Genomic DNA, 17,730 nt, shown 5'->3' on the forward strand with positions numbered 1-17,730 from the left:
GATTTTGTTCTTCAATAGCCTAGAAATTCCCAAGGGGAATCCACCACAGGGCATGGAGGAATGGAAACCTTGCAGTTACTGGATGGTCGTCACTAATTGTATCGGTCATTTCTATTCTTGCTTTTTGGTAATTCTATACGATTGTAGAATTGGGTGATTGAAAGTTAAAAATACAATTTGACATGCAATGAGATGAACGTAGGAGGACACATGGAGTAGATTTTGTGGAATGAGGATTAAGCATTAATTACAATCTTAGCGTTCATGGAGCTACTCTATGTAATGTTGTTGCGCGTAGGTTTGTTCTTTTTTTTTGGAACCGGCAATTTTATTAAAAGGCAACCCCTTAACAAGGAGCTAAAGGGTGCCAAAAGTTAAAAATCAACATCAAAGATTACACAAAGTAGAAAGGAGATTTAAGCCATTCCCCCCATACAAAGTTTCCTTTCCCATACCTATGCTTGATCCAAACATGGACCATTGATCTAATTCCTTCAAACACCAATTCCGGGGAAATGAATTTTGAGTTAAAGATTCTATCGTTCCTTGCTCGCCATATACCCCATAGTGCACCAGAAATGATTGAGAGTAATGTTGTCCTGCGTTTTGGGCATTGGCTAGTCATGGCAATATAAGTTAACATCTCCTTTATACTAGAAAATATCGTTGGTGTGATACCGCACCAATCCCAAATCCGGTTCCAGAGATCCACAGCAAACGGGCATTTAAGTAACATGTGATCCGTTGATTCCATTCCAGAGACACAAGCACTGCATTGTGTAGAATGGACCTGTACCCCCCTTTGATCAAGAGCAACCGCAGTTGGAATGCGGTCCATTCTTGCTCGCCATATAAAACAACTTACTTTGATTGGGATCCATTTGCTCCATTGAAATACTCCATCCGGAATCATATGGACTGCACGATTAATCTTCTCCCTTAAGGCTGCAACGCAGAACTGACCATCAATTTTAAAGTCCGATTCCCATCCAGTTCCCTCTTGATTTCTCCGGATAACATCAGAACCTGCAATATTCAATTTACCAAGTGTAATTTTACATTTATCAATATTATTCCAAACACCACTTAAATATCTGGACGCCATCTGAGATGGAAGCCACGCATCAAGATTATGGATTCCGTGTATCATTCTCGCCCATAGTGCACATCTCTCATGGAAGAATTTCCATCTCCATTTTGATAGTAGCGCTAGGTTTAGTGCTTTAATGGATCCAAGACCTAAACCACCCACCTCTTTTGGAGCCGTTATTTTCTCCCATGCCACCCACCAGATTTTTGGAGCAATGTTAGGCCCTCACCATATAAAATTCCTCCTTATTCTCTCCAAGTTTTCAATCACTCCTAAAGGGGCTGCAAAAATTGATAAATAATAAGTGGGAAGACTCCCCAAAACTGACTTTGCTAGTGTCACCCTCCCACCGAAACTCAATGTCTTCGATTTCCAACCGGAGAGTTTGTTGTTGATTTTTTGCATCACTGGCATCCAAGAGCTTTTACGGTTCATGTTGCTCCCACAGGAACACCCAGATACGTGAATGGTAATGAGCACGACTCGCATCCCAACGGTGAGGACCATCTATCGACCTCATGTGGATCCACATTAATGCCGTAGACTTTCGATTTGTTGAAGTTAACGCTCAACCCGGAGGATACTTGAAAACACTTGAGTATCCTAGCCAGGTTTTTTATGTTTTAATTTGACCATTCACCAATGAACAAGGCGTCATCGACATAGAATAGATGGGAGAGCTGGATATTGGAGTTGGGAATAGAGATTCCTTGAAAAGCTCCTTTTGACCCTGCTTCCTTTAACGCGATATTTAATCCTTCCATAGCTAAAATAAAGAGAAACGGTGATAGGGGATGTCCTTGCCTTACGCCTCTCTCTAGTTGGAATTCAGCCGTTGGACATCCATTCACTAAGACCGATGCCCTAGCTGATTCTAAGCATCCATGTATCCAGACTCTCCATTTTATTCCAAAATTCATTTGTTGCATCATCGAATCTAGGAATCTCCAGTTCACCGAGTCAAAGGCCTTATTGAAGTCAGCCTTGAAGAGTAATATTTTTTTGTTGGTAGTCTTTCCCCACGAGCAAATCTCGTTTACAATGAGAGGTCCTTCCAGGATGTTTCGTCCTTCAACAAAAGCCGTTTGCACTTCATCTATGCACTCTCCAATTACCGAACGGATTCTTGTTGCTAGTAGTTTTGCAGTTATTTTATATAAAGATCCGATTAGGCTGATTGGCCTATAGTCACCCAAGGAAAGTGGATCTTTAACCTTCGCCGCAAGTGTTATAAAAGAGGAATTGCAACCTTGTGAAAAGCTTCCCCGTTTTTCAAAGTGTTTCACATATGCTAGGATATCCGCCTTCAATTCATTCCAATATTTTTTCAGAAATTTGAATGTGAATCATCCGGTCCCGGGGCCTTATCATTCCCATAGTTCCACACTGCCCTTTTCACCTCATCTATCGAGATATCTCCTTCCAAAAATTCTTTGCTAGCGGCTGAAATGGTTTAGGGTACCTGTGACGAAAAATATAGACTTTCTGGATGTCACGCGGTAGAAGCTGTCATTAAAGGGACAAAAGTTTAATTATATATAGTAGATGTGTACGTAGGAAGGTGCTTAATAGATGATCTTAAATTATGATGGAATGTAGATAATTAATATGAATATGTTAATTAGGTTTAGCCATAGATTAATCAACTGTTAACTAGGCTTTAGTACTGTCTTGTTATAGTCCCTTGTCACGGTGTTAATTGGTTTCATAAATATCAGTGTTTCTAACGAATCTATATTCTAATCTTGATTCTTGAAAGTTACAACTAAAATATAAGTGGACTAAATTTCGACCCATGACTCGTTATCGTGATCAATGCAACCGAAACACCAAAAAATGGATTTTAAAAATGATGATTATTTGAATTTCTTTTAAAAATATTAAAGATTTTTCTGAAATTTTTTATAAATATAAAATGACTTCTTTGAAAAACAAAAATAGAGTAATGACTTTACATGCATGTAAAGGATTGAAAATGTATGAGCAGAAAAGTTCCCTTTGTAATGTGAGATCAACTCGAAATCATGTAATATAATATAAATCTTAATATTTTATGGTTTATAGTAATTATTGTACAAAACAAATAAGTAGATGAAAATCAATTTGTTTCACTATGATATGAAATCAAAACTAAAGGGTAATATTTAGATATAAAAACGGTTGTTTCGAGGCTCTCTCCCATTTCCATTATACCGGATATATCTAGAGAGAGAGAGAGAGAGAGAGAGAGAGAGAGAGAGAGAGAGAGAGAGAGAGAGAGAGAGAGAGAGAGAGAGAGAGAGAGAGAGAGAGAGAGAGAGAGAGAGAGAGAGAGAGATGGATATTACGAGAATGGAGGCACTTCTAAGAGCATGTGCAACCTTGCTCTTACTCACAACTGCTTGCTTGGTTAGATTTGATACCCAAACCAGCCTTATCTTCCCCGAATACTCACGAACTGCTACTTTCAGAGACATGAATGCTCTCTAGTAAGCTCTCTCTCTCTCTCTCTCTCTCTCTCTCTCTCTCTCTCTCTCTCGCTCTCTCTCTCTCTCTCTCTCAAGATTTATGTTGAATATGAACTGGTACGGATGCGCTCAAGCTTATCAATCAGCTCAAATTTTACACTTGAGTGCCATCCAGTAAATTGCGTTATGTCTAACAGGCTTGATGTCCATGATTTATGAACACGGGTGTAGTTTCAAACCCCGTTTCAAGTCCATTATGTACAAGTAGAGTTTAGCCTGTGTGCAGATAATAACAACACTCACATAACGTTTTTTGGATACTTAATCATGACCCCAAAATTGGATTCACATGTTTCCGGCTGTTTGTTTATCACATTCATTAATAATTTTGGTAATTAATATTGTCATGGTTTTGTGCAGTGTGTTGGTGTTCATGGACGTAGCCGTTGCAGGTTATAATCTGGTTCAACTAATAATCAGAGGTCTACTCTCCTCTCATATGAAACCAGATATGAATGGTTCCTACAAGCATCTTGCTTGGATCTCTTTCTTATTCGACCAGGTATTCTTACTTATCGTGTTATCAGTCTTCTAATTAATAACAAGAAAACAAGCTTTAAATAGTTAACATCTTAATCTTTGACCAAGGGAAACTTAATGGTTAATTTAGAGGGTGTTTGGCTAAGCATATGAAAAATCACAAGTACTTTTCAGCTTATAGCTTATAAGTTGATAAGTTAGGGGCTTTTACTTATTGCTTTTGATTTATTACCCGTATCATACCGGTATAAACTATTTTTATCCAAACACCTTTTTTAGTTTATACCGGTTTGAAACCGATAATAAGTCAAAAAAACTCCATTTTTAAGCTTTGCCAAACACCCACTTAATTAATCCATCTCATTTAGTTGGATGATTAAAGAGAAAAGGGACCATTAAAATGAAGTTGATAAATGGACCAACACTAACCAACAAAATCGAGTAACTAAAACATTTCAACACTAAAAAAGAGTTAGACCCGATTAATTAAAGTATCGATGTATCAACGCCATCCAACCATAATGCATGTATGGTCCTTACCATTAATATTGTATAGGTACTGAAAGTTTATGTGGTTTAAACCCTATAGGCAGTCGTGTACATGTTATTTGCAGCAAACTCAGCATGCCTTACCGCCTCCTTATTGGCAGTCAGGGGTGAACACGATCTATTCTGGATGAAACTATGCAACAAGTTCAACCGATTTTGTAATCAAATAGGTGGGGCACTACTTTGTGGATATGCAGCATTTTTCTTGATGGCTATGGTTTCATCCCTTTCGGCTTATGGTCTTTTTAGACATTATTCACCAAAAAAGTATCTTGTTCTAAAGTGAAAAATAAGAACTTCAAATGCCGTTGGCATGTTTTATATAATATTCCATATCTTAGTTGTCACATGTATATAGGTTAAATGATGTACCTTCGGTTGGTGTTACATGTGATTCATGGGTAGGTTGTAGTCATTTTCAGTAATGAATACTCTCGTTTGTTTTAGAAGAGTATTTAAAGCATGTGTCATCCACTTGATGACTTGATGTCTCAAGAATTAATTGGTTGGTTGCATTAAAGGGTATTATGCCAAAATGATCAAGCGGCTTTTACGGATTTTTTTTTTTTTTTTTTTTTTTTTTGAAAAGAGTAAATTACACTAAACTTCCCTCCCAATATCTATTTAGTTCATACTTTTAAAAATGACAAAACTTCAAAATGGTCCCTGTGGTTTTCGAAAATCTGAAGTTTAGTCCTTAATTTACAAAAACCTCACGGATTGCCCCTGTGGTTTCAAACTTTTAACAAATGGTCTTTTCGTTAACTCCGTTAGCTTTTGGCCGTTAAATGAATGACATTTCGGTCATTTCACCACTACAGGGACCATTTATGAAGTTTTGCCTCATTTAAAAAAAAAAGAAAAATATATATATAATTATTTAATATAAAGGGGGCCCACCCATCTCTCTCTCTCTCTCTCTCTCTCTCTCTTATTTTCTTTTCCGTCTCACGAACATCACAACGAAACCAAATATCCACCCACTGCTATTTCCCTCGTTCGTATCTTACCGGCTGACCAAATTCAGGATTATATTGAATGATCAATGATAATCGGAAAGCATAAGGTGGGGCGAGATGAGTCGAAGTGATGTAGCGGCGGCGGTGGTTGGTAGTAAGTCGGAGACTCCATCAAGTTGATTACAGCTTTTGCAATTGGTGGAGCACTTTGATTTCGATTCAGTTCGTTGAGATTTATGGTGTTGTTGAATTGGGTTTTCTACTCCTCTCATGAGGGGTGGAAGACAACAATGGCGAAAACGAGAGAAACATGTAAGTGTGGTATATATTTATTTTGTATTCAAGTTTGATTATGCAGGAGGTAAACATCATCCTCCTGCATCTTCTTCGTTCTCAGGTTATCGCACCAGAGAAAAAAAAACCGATTTTCGTGGCTTTGAATGTGGAACTCGACTGGAGTTTATTATTTACGAAGGGTTTAGGAGGACTTATGGTGGTGGAGTAGCAGCAGCCGCACAGGTGGTGATGGCGGTGATTTGGAACAACGACGGGGGTGGCATGAGGCCACTCCGGTGGTCTTCTGATGCCTTGTTCTTGCTTCCTTCGACTGTATTCAATTAAGGGAGTGTGGAGAAGGTCACTTAGCAGCTTAGGGGTGGTTTTTCCAGTGAGAAAGTGAGGTGCCGGGTGATTTTTAATGCAGTGGCAGGAGGTGGCGTTGGACAGTAGGAGACTGCTTCGGTGGCCTTCTGCTTCTTCTTTCTTGCTTAAAATTACCAGAGAAAACAAATGGGATGAGGGAGAGAGCTGTGGTGATCGAAAACAGCAGCAACAAAGGGTTAGGGATGTGCTCTCCGGTGGTAGCAGTGAAGGGTGGGGTGGTGGCAGTTTGGGGTGACGTTTTTGATCAGAAGAAGGAGGTATAAGGGTGGTTTTGGGTGGTGGGTTATGGTGGTTTCTTGGTTGTTTAGAGTGTATCCGAGAGAGAGAGAAGAGAGAGAGAGAGAGAGAGATATGGGTGGGTGGGTGGGTGGGCCCCCTTTATATTAAATATTTATAATATATATATTTTTTTTTTTAAATAAGACAAAACTTCATAAATGGTCTCTGTAGTAGTGAAATGACCGAAATGCCCTTCACTTAACGGCCAAAAGCTAACAGAGTTAACGAAAAGGACCATTTGTTAAAATTTTTGAAACCACAGGGACGATCCGTGAGGTTTTTGTAAATTAAGGACTAAACTTCAGATTTTCAGAAACCACATGGACCATTTTTGAAGTTTTGTCTTTAAAAATTAATTTGACTTTCGTTTGATTAAAAGTCGTAAGATATTAAATTACTATGATACATTATTGAATTTATTATTCATTTATTTTTTATATTTTTGATTATTTTTACCTATTAAAAGTTTTTTAATTAATGTGGGCCAATCAAACCCTTTTAAAACATTAAACCTAATATATATATATATATATATATATATATATATATATATATATATATATATATATATATGCTTAGGTTATTGTATTCAAATAATTATTGTGTAGATGTAGGAATGATTGTGGGCCAATCATTTTATTTATTTTAAGAAAATGATTAATACATATTATTAAATTAAACATAATTGAAAAATACCATCTAATTTCATTGTAAGGGTATTTTAGTCAATTAACATAAATTTAAAAAGGAAAATTATAGATTTTATGGAATAATTAATTCTCTTAACTTTAAAATTCTGATTTTTTAGATAATAAATATATTAATTCGGACATTCTAAAAGAATATGTTTATGATTATCTTGAAAAAAAAACATTAAATTCTGACAGAATACTATAAATATATATTATCAAGACTAACAATTTTTAATGAATACAAATTGTATATGAAAATAATTTTAATATCTTACAATCAGTAGTTACATTCATTCTGAACAAATACAATTATGAACATACATAAATGACATTCATTCTGAAAGAATACAAGTAATAATTGTTAACAATTACATTCATTCTTAAAGAATAAAACTGAGAATGGTTAAAAATCAAATAAAAACATTGAAATCTAAGTAAAACACTAATACATTCTGATAGAATATTGTTGCTAATCCATTCTGATAGAAAAATGCTAATTCATTCTGAACAAATATTGTTGTCTTACTTTCCATTCTTCATCAGGCTTCAAACCGACTTTTCAATTGTTGCTGCCTTTACACATAGAATGTGTTTGTACTCGTCATCTCTAAAATCAGCCATGGCTTTTGTATTTCCACAAGCTATAGCATTGGACACTAAAGTGACCTTGAGAGATTGTGTTTACCTTTGGATGGACTACAACGCCATATAACACTTTAAGGAAAATGAAATTAAAAATACAATTAGAAAGTGAACTATATCAAATGAATAAAAAATCATAAAAAACTTTCTTGAAATTCTTGAAGAATCTATCACTACTAGAAAATGAGGTATCACCCACGGACATTTTCGTCGCTAATCCGTCGCTGAAGGCCTTCAGCGACGAATTAGCGACGGAATTACCCTGTCGAAAAAACCCTTGTCGCTAATTGTCAGCGACGGATTAGCTAGGAATTTAACGACGGATTAGCGATGGAACAAATTGTTTAGAGAACCTTCGGATTCCGTCGCCAATCTGTCGCTAACCCGCCGCTGATGAGTTATTTAGCTACAAAATAAGTTGTCCGCAAAGCTCATAAAACTAGTGGATTCCATCGTTGATGACATTTTATCATTATTTTGCAGTTCTAAATATACAAGCAGAATTTACAAGATGAAATTCATTGTACAAATTAAATTTAAAATCCAACTACTAAATTAAATAACGATATTAGACTAGAAAATCAAGTGCCAAAGTATATATCTATTTTGAAGTGTCAATGTATACATCGATTTCAAAGTATTAAGACCAAATTACAAAAATCAGATGTGAAAGTCTAATAAGTTTGGTAGGTTACATCCTTGGGCGACTTTTAGAATATACTTATTAATTTCTTGTTTTTTGGCCTCAATTTCTTCAAGTTCCACCCCAAGCTCATCCTTTATATCCTCATGAATAAGTTCATCGATAACCTACAAAGAAAAAGACGTCACAATTCGAAAAGGGTATCAACATTTTCAAAACTCCAATATAGAATTTCTAGATATATCAAAGCTATGAGTCGAACTGTAAAATGGTAAATGTTTTTGGAATGCTGTTAGCACTCACCATCATCCATGATGTGGATGAAGAAAAGCTCAAAGAAACAAGCCTAAAAAAGATACCTAACAAAAGGTATAATGGAAATCTGAAACAAAAACAAGGCATATGTAATTAGTGGATTTTGTAACACCCCAAATTCATAAAAAATAGAAAGTAAAAAATTTATAATAATTATTAGGTTAATACATCAAATACCTAAAATTCCAAATCAAATAAAATAAACAAATCGTAGCTATATCATTTCCTAATTATGTGAAATCTATTTTTAACAAATCAGATTACACAACACCATAATTGGTGACATGGGAACTCAACAATTCAGTTGTCATGGCAAGGCTCATAAACTTTATGGGAGATACCCACATCAATCGTACATTCATACCTTTCTATTGCTCAAGATGTAAAAACTTTTTAGGATGCAATCAATGAAAATTACTCTGACTTTGGGAAATGCCTCTCAATTCTCGAGTAATCGAAAATCAAGAAGTTGATATGTTATATATATATATATATATATATATATATATATATATATATATATATATATATATATATATATATATATATATATATATATATATATATGAAAATGATTAGGGTAAAGTTGAAGAAGATGTTAGATTCAAGGCTCACTTGCGATTACCTAGCAAGGTAAAATCGTAATTTAAAACATAAGGATAGCTAAGTAATGAAAATATACCGGTTGCTGAACGAAAATCATAATCTGGATTAGAATGAGGATTTAAACCTGAAAAACTTCATGCAAGGCTTTGATTTGCTTCCCAACAACTTCGATTCTGTTACAATGCATTTGTTGTTTTCCTTTAGTTAGATTACACTTGCAAGAGGATTAGTTAAAAAACTATGATAAAAATAACATAAAACCCATAAACAACTAAAATAACATAAAACCCATATTACAATATATTAACATTGTAACAAAATATCACTTTGAAAACAATACTCTAAGTGTATAATATTTTTCCTTGAGCATTTCTATCAAACAATGGTTTCAATCAACATGTCATGGTGACATGGTTGAACCAAAACGAGTAAATAGCTAACAAGTTCCAAATTACTAAATCTATATTTATAGTTCTTTCTAAGGCTTAATTGATTATGATTAAGTGGATGACAGCAATTTAACAGATTATTGGAGGATGCTATAATAACTAACAAATAATAAGAAAAAATAAATAACATTGAAAACAAAGAATAAAACAATATATATGCTAATTTTGGAACAAATGGTAGCAATTTAACAGATAATTGGAGGGGAAAAGGTCTCACCAGTGGCGTGGCATGGAAGGTACTATGTATATCCAACTACCAAGAAATACAATCCAAGACCAAGTTAGTCAAAACCACCTTATGTTAGTCCCTTAAATTAGCTAACTTTCAATCAAGGAAAGGGGTAAACTGGTGTACCTGGAGACATGTCCTTGGTGCTCATTTTTCTCAAATAATCATACTGCAAGTGACACACACTTCTTGCCCAGAACAATCAGTTTTAGAAAAATGACTCTTGAAATCAAGATAAAACATATAACCACGATTAGGAATTTGGACTTGTGAACGGTCTTGTGATGTTGCCTTATGCTACAAGAACAAAAAAAATCGAGGTTTATGACGAGAATAAAAGAGGTTAAATTGTAAATAACTCGATAGTACCCATGTAAGCTGCACTAGAAAGGTACAAGCTAAGCTATGGAGTGTTACCTTCGTTTGATGTTAAGCAATTTCCAGTTTAGGAGACAAAATTGACGGCAAAATTTGAAGGTCGTGTGGCTTCTTGTTGGTTCTGTTTGGGATTTTTGAAACTCCATCTCTGTTTTATGGTTTAGAGAAAAGACAGAAGTCGCTGCTGCAAATGGGTATGTGCAAACGACATGCGTCTCCTCCACAACATCCTTTTCTTTGTCGTAGGGGTGGTGGCGGCGGAAATCGGCGATGTTGGGGGTGGGGTGGAAAAAATCAGCAATGTTAGGAGAAAATAGGGTAAAGAGAATGACATATCGAAATTAGGGTAAGATGTTTTAAGGAGGATAATATGGGAGGGAGGCGGGGGAATGAAAATATTGAGAGGGAACTGAAAATCAGCCAAAATATGAGAGGGAATAGGAAATTAGTGACGGGGTTTCCAATATTTCTCGAGTAGCATTTAGGTTTTAGGGAGACTTCTAATTTCCATCGTTGATCCCTAGCTAATCCGTCATTGATTAGTTACGGATTTTTTCCGTCGCTAAATCCGTCGTTGATACCTCATTTTCTAGTAGTGTCCTTCTGCTTCTTGGTTTGTTTCCAACATTTATGTATTTATGTAATCTAACACGTAAAAAAACTTTATTTTTTAAATAATACTCCGTCATTGACCTGCAAACAAAATAAAAAACATTTTGTAAGAATCAGAGTATTACATAAAACATATGTTCTTTGATACCACATTTTGTTAGAATAGAAAAGAAATTCTAATTGAAATCCAAAAGTTGTTAACTGTTTATAGAACAGATATTATAAAATATGAAATTTGATCAAATGTGATAACACCATTGACCGATTTTTGCATTTGTTTTTATTCTTTAAGAATGAATCATGTTCACTGTAAAGGTGTCAGAGTGGATTTTTTGTAATCATATTGAGTAATTGCTATTTATTAACACCATTTTGGTGATGAAAATGAAGATTTGAATTATTATTGACAAAACCCTTTAGAGATATTAAATCAATATATTAAAATTCAATATATGCAAGATTCCTATACTAGCATTTTCAAATTGAATATATCAAATCGCTAGAATCCGATTTCATATCATATAACGAATTCACATTTTTCTAGAAAATATGGATCCAGTATGTATGATGGTAATGGATTAATACATAAAGGCAAGAAATATGATTAGGTAAACCCAAAACTTGATATTTTAATCCAAAACCTATATCTAACTTATACATGGGTCCGACGATACATGATTTCGATGACCACTTTGTAGTGGTTAGATGATGAAATAAATGATTTACTTGCTTTAAGTACATTATTGTATAAAATAAAACAAAAAATATAATTGAGAAAAATCACTTACGGAAATGAGTTTTGATCATGAAACAATCCATTCATACTCCAACAGTAGCTAATACAACTTCAATCTTCGCATCCGAATAAATAAATAAAAACAACTAAAAAATAGTGCAAGAAGCCACGAACGAAATTAGAGTGTTAACAGATAGCAAGCCTTAATAGAGAGAGATCGATGGAAGAGTCTGGTTATAGTCGATCGGTGGTGATTTTTGCTATTGGCAGAACGAGATTTAAGGTTAAAGATATGAAACCGATTGTTATTTAAAGGGAAAATTAATTGATTTAAATTTACAAAAATTAATTAATAGCTAAGATTACAATTTTATCCTTATCTAGGTTTTTGAAATGATTGGTCCACAATCATCCTTACATCCACACAATAATTAGTTGGAATATTTGAACATATCTCTCTTTTTCTCTCTCTCTCTCTCTCTCTCTCTCTCTATATATATATATATATATATATATATATGGGGATAGGGAATATACATTACAGCCCCACCTAAGCTTAGGTACTAAACCTTTTAAATATGTCGTTTTAACTTAGTAAATACACTATGTTCGATTTTCATTTGCTAAATATACCATCCCCATCGCATTTATTTCCTCCATTATCGGTTCATTATCGTTTATTACTTCACCCTAATGAATACTATTGTTTTCCACTATCACGGAGGTCGAAGATAATCAATATTTTTTATTTTCCTATCAAAGTTATTGCATCAATCATGAATCTACACTTCAAGCAGTAAACATGAATCCCCTAATCGCAAAGTTTAGCTAATAAAAGGACGTAGTTTCATGAGGTTTACTACCTAAGCTTAGGTGGGGCCGTAACGTATATTCACTTTTCCATATATATATATATATATATATATATATATATATATATATATATATATATATATATATATATATATAGAGAGAGAGAGAGGTATGTTAAAATGAGAATACCCAAAATGTCAAGAACGCGAGAATAAATCATAACCATCCAATTAATTAGATCAATGGCTAGTATTCAAGGGCATTTTTATCAATCTTAAATGTATCAAAATGTAAATAATAAAATCAGGAAAAGGGTATCAAAGTAATTTCAAATTTATTGATTTCCTTAGAATTAGCTTATTATATATATATTCTAATTTACAAGTGCCTGATGAACAGGACTTGCATCTGATTGGTTGTCTTTTTATTTTAATGAAAAAGGTTTTCTTTGTTTATTTATTCATAAATATGGTATTGCATTGTCATCACCTTTGTTTACAGGTTGCTCACACGTGTTAAGATTCCTGGCCTTCCACCGACTAACCGACACCTTTTCACTTTCCTTCCCATCCATAACTCATTCAAAAAACCTATTATCGATCCTTTCCTCCGATTACTCGCCTCTACTGCCTTCATCGATGTTATTCAACAAACCTATTATCGATCCTTTCCTCCGATTACTAGCCTTCATCGATGTCTCTCTGTTATGTTCGACGGAATCAACCACTGCCACAGTATGTTCGCCAGTATGTTCGCCTGAGATGTACATCACTTTGGGCTGAGTGGACTCCATTACTACGTGTCGTTCTACTGATCTCCTTTCCACCGCCTTCTCTCCACTACCTGCCCGCCGTTTCCTTCCCTCTGACAAAGTGTATGCGTCTTTCAACGACTGCACCGCCTCTCTCTCTATCGCCTTCTCAAACAGACAATGACGGAGGGAACCATTTGTGCTTCGACTTTTTTTTCTATCCGAAGCCTTCTTCGATTCCACACAAAAAAAAGTCGATTTACTGTTTCTTTCTCTCACTTGCATCTAACATCTTGATTGAGGTATGTCTCAGCCCTAATATTTTTGCTTTGTGCTTTTCTGAATTCGGTATTCCTTACCTTCAATCTCTATTTAAAACCTACAAAAGCTAAAATTACTTTAATGATAGGTAGATTCTTGAAAAAATTTACCTACCGTCAAAGAAGAACTCAGAAACAAATAAGGTAAGTCATCCTCCAGGTTTCACTCCTGTCATGCCTAATGACAGATCAAAAAAGAATGTCTCTCACGTTAATGAGAGACAACAGCAAAATGAAGTTTTTTCGAATGCCCGTGAAACTCAGGTACCTGATGTACAGTTGGAGCAAAATCGAAGGGTTGCTGACTCCCATGTTGATGTTTCGGCTTTTGTGAATGGGGTAGGGGTAATTTTGTTGTGTGTTTTTGAATTGAAATTTTATTAGGAGGGTATAGTTGCGTTTGTTTTTCTTGTGGCAAATCATAATCTTGAATACTTGAAATTGGTTTTCTAATCATTTGTTTTTCTTGAATCTTTATGTGTAGGGAGGGTAAAACCAGTTAGATCAAAACCCACCAGCCACCACCGGAAGTGGCAGAAGGCAACAGATACACTAAAATCTACATTGAAATTATAAACCAAGAAAACAAATCATAACATAAATTCAATACAGTGTCTGTATATGTTTCATTTGGTAATTTTGATCTTTTCTTTGAGTTCATTATGTTTTTTTTTATCTATGCTTCAGCTGCTGGTAGAAGACGAAGGCATAGTCGAGGGGCCTATAGAGAATTTGATGCTCAGAAAGCTTATTCCAACTGTGAAGCAGCCATTTGTGGACACTTTAAAACCACATTTGGAGTATGTGTAGCATTTAACATCCTTAATTTTGATATGTTTTAACGTTAATATAATTCCTCAAATCCTATTATTTTCTTTTCAGGAATTCATTACAAATTCAAAGGGTATGAAGATTTTTACATGCAGATGGCTGCCAGTTAATTGTGAACTGAAAGCTTTAGTCTTTCTTAACCATGGGTTCCACCCAAATCTCATTTGCTACAATTTACTTATTGATGCTTTTGGCCAAAAGTCATACCCTGACAAAGCAGAATCTACTTATTTCAACCTACTTGAAGCTGGATGCATTCCTACTGAGGACACTTATGCCCTTCTTCTAAGAGCCTATTGTACATCTGGATTATTAGACAAAGCTGAACTGTCTTTATGGAAATGCAGAATTACAGTCTTCCACCAAGTATTACAACATCCTTATTACATCATTGCAATTTCTATCGGATGATATAAATTATAATAAATATAAATATATGAAAGTATATTGCTATTTCTTGCAGGTGCTGTGGTGTATAATACCTATATTGATGGGCCGATAAAGGGAAGAAACTCACAGAAAGCTGTAGAGATTTTCCAAAGGATGAAGAGAAATTGCTGCCAACCCTCTACTGATACCTATACAATGTTGATAAACTTATATGGGAATGTGATAAGATATCCAAACCAGGTATGAACATAAATCTATATGTGTGTATGTGTAAGTTTATTCGTCGATTACTGAGATAGGTTTGTTTGTGTTTTCAATTGATGCATTTTAACGCTTAATTGATCTGGGAAGCGGCTAGCTTTTTCGTTTAGTTATGATGATGTCTTTTAGGTTTTCGGTTATCGTTTAGGTAAATGGAGTCAACGTGATTCTATTTCTATCGTTGATGTCCGTCTATCGCATTTGATTGAGGTTACATTCGTGAGGGTAGCTACAAGGGCAAATCAGGTAACTACAGGGGCAAATCAGGGTTCTGATTCCATCTTTTTTTGCATTTGCAGCCACTTCCCTTTGTTTTTGTGATTCTCTTTGAAGTGATCAGGAAGAACCCCAAATATTTACATAATTTGCATGTGATCGACCATGGTCACCACTCATTCCAAATTACGAAAAAGAGTCTTCACTTAATTGGAATTAGTCATGAAAAAACTGAAGAATGTACTGCTGCATCCATTGTAATATTTGTTTAACGAAATAGGAATGAATAACTAATCAGTATAAACTTGAACAGGTGTATCAAGATTGCGATTGTGGACGACATTGCAGAAGGTACACAATTAGTTTCTGAAAATTACCATTTCTTCCATGATTTATCTTTTGTATTTTTTGGATTATTAAAACTTAATAACATAATCTGAATTTTATACCTATTGTGGGAGATATAACAACTTCTTATGGTGTACCTAAGATGGAAAAGAGTAGACTTGAGCAAACAGCTTTAAATGAAATGTGCAATGTTCTTGGTGGTGGGATGAGGGGTACTTTTGGTAACTCATGTGTCTTATTTTCATCATAAGGTGTTCTTTTGACAAGATTCTTGGAAATACTATGAATCTTTTTTTATCAAGACATTGTACTTCACAAAGTCTACCCATTTTCTTTACATTGCAGGTCCGATTCTGTTTTTTTCATGCTTAATGGATATTACAGAAGTGATTTGGGGAACTTCTGAAATCCACTGTGATAAAGAGACGTGACTGGTATTCACTATTTCTTATCAAGCTTCATCTTTTCTTGATTCATTTTGACAATATAATGCCATGTTTATTCTTTCCATTGTAGTGCTCTCTTTGATGTAGAACTTTATACAGCAGATGCCAGTGAAAATACCACTATAGGTATGTTCTACATTTATCTATAAATGATGTCACTGTTATATTTAATCCATTTAGAAAACGATTGTCTTACATCTATTATTGTTTTCTTGAAACTTCAGGCAAATGAAGCTGTCAAGGGAATTAAAATCTATGATTAAGTCATTTTTTACATGGATATTGCTTTAAACTGATAAAGAGTATGATTTTAAACTGTTTGATCGGAGCATTTGGCTTCTTGATGGATGTTACAGCGCTTTGCAAATCAGGTAATCAAACTCGACCATTGTATAGTCCACAATGTGCGGTTCTATTTAGATCTTTTCATATTTGGTTTCTTATCATTTCTTTGAAGGCATATCCATCAAATTCAGGTTCCTTTTCTCTAATATTTTTCTATTTTGTGTTCCATTTGGAACTGATTATAGATTAAACCCTAAAAAATACAGGTGAGTTGCTCTGAATCGTATTGAAAGCTTAGATATGGGTTTGGTTTTGCTTGATTTGCATGTATATGTTTTATTTCAAACTATGCCACCGGCTTTCTACAATATGAGAAGGTACTATTACTCCCGTCTCCAGGAAACTCTCTTTCCATCGACGCAATACCGATTTTTAGCCATTTTTATGGGTATGTTAACCTAATTGAATATTTTTTCTGTCGATTTGGTTTTTCTCACTTTTTTTCAACTTACTACACATGTTATGTAAACTTTGTTCTCAAATAGTTTAATTGCAGAACAATATTGAAGGACTGATATCGACTATGGAATTCATTCAATGACAGGTTGGTTCTCTCTAACTATTCCTTTTACAATTTGACTTTTTTTTCTTTTATATACATAAAGGGATTTGTTTGTAATCTCACAAATTTCTTTTTGTAAAGTTTATGTTGAAGGGTGTTGAACAAAAAGAGCAGATGTTCTTGGATATTATTTGTTGTTGGAATATCCACCAGAAGCCATAGATGCAGATGGCGGTTACAAATTTAAGGTTTGATAGATGTTCTTGGATGTTATTTGTGTGTTTCTAGATTCAACATATTTAATAAGAAATGGAGAGAATGTAAGCAATGAATTTTGATTGGGTATCTATTGCATTCCTAAATGTTCAAAAAAATTATTATTCCTACCATCATATCATTATATGATCAATGTAACACCAAAAATATTCTATACATAAAGACGGTAATATTTGTTTCGGTTAAAAGACGGGTAAATACAAGATAAGAGAAAATGTTTTCGTTTTGTGCATTCCTTTGGCGTATCCAATCCCGCAAAGCGGGAATCTTCCCTAGTTCATTTCTAAATTAAATATCTCTAATTATATATTTCTAGGGTTACGGCCGTTCAAAAACTAAAAAGAAAAGAAAACTACGGCTTCATCATCTACACACCATCTCCCCGACCACATTCTACCTTAT

At 34.5% G+C, this 17,730-nt stretch overlaps 2 protein-coding genes and 1 long non-coding RNA gene across 3 annotated transcripts; 2 read left to right on the plus strand and 1 right to left on the minus strand.

Annotated features, from left to right (window-relative positions):
- Nucleotides 1–394: 394 nt before the first annotated feature.
- LOC145112708 (uncharacterized) lies at nt 395–1,150 on the minus strand. Its single transcript, XM_079048844.1, has one exon. The coding sequence runs from the start codon at nt 1,148–1,150 to the stop codon at nt 395–397; it is 756 nt and encodes a 251-aa protein (XP_078904970.1).
- A 2,105-nt stretch (nt 1,151–3,255) lies between these two features.
- On the plus strand, nt 3,256–5,075 carry LOC145111626 (CASP-like protein 2C1). The gene is made up of 3 exons (XM_079047891.1): nt 3,256–3,558; nt 3,958–4,099; nt 4,667–5,075. Exons 1-3 carry the CDS (start codon nt 3,407–3,409, stop codon nt 4,910–4,912), a joined length of 540 nt encoding a protein of 179 aa, XP_078904017.1. The 5' UTR covers nt 3,256–3,406; the 3' UTR covers nt 4,913–5,075.
- Nucleotides 5,076–15,358: 10,283 nt separating this feature from the next.
- Nucleotides 15,359–15,978, plus strand: LOC145114950 (uncharacterized). Its single transcript, XR_013711351.1, has 3 exons — nt 15,359–15,441; nt 15,725–15,762; nt 15,902–15,978. It is a non-coding gene; the product is annotated as an uncharacterized LOC145114950 (long non-coding RNA).
- The last annotated feature ends 1,752 nt before the right edge of the window (nt 15,979–17,730 follow it).

The sequence above is a fragment of the Lactuca virosa genome, chromosome 5 (assembly GCF_052849685.1).
Source record: "Lactuca virosa cultivar CGN04683 chromosome 5, Lactuca_virosa_CGN04683_v6, whole genome shotgun sequence".
NCBI classification, from domain to species: Eukaryota; Viridiplantae; Streptophyta; class Magnoliopsida; order Asterales; family Asteraceae; genus Lactuca; species Lactuca virosa.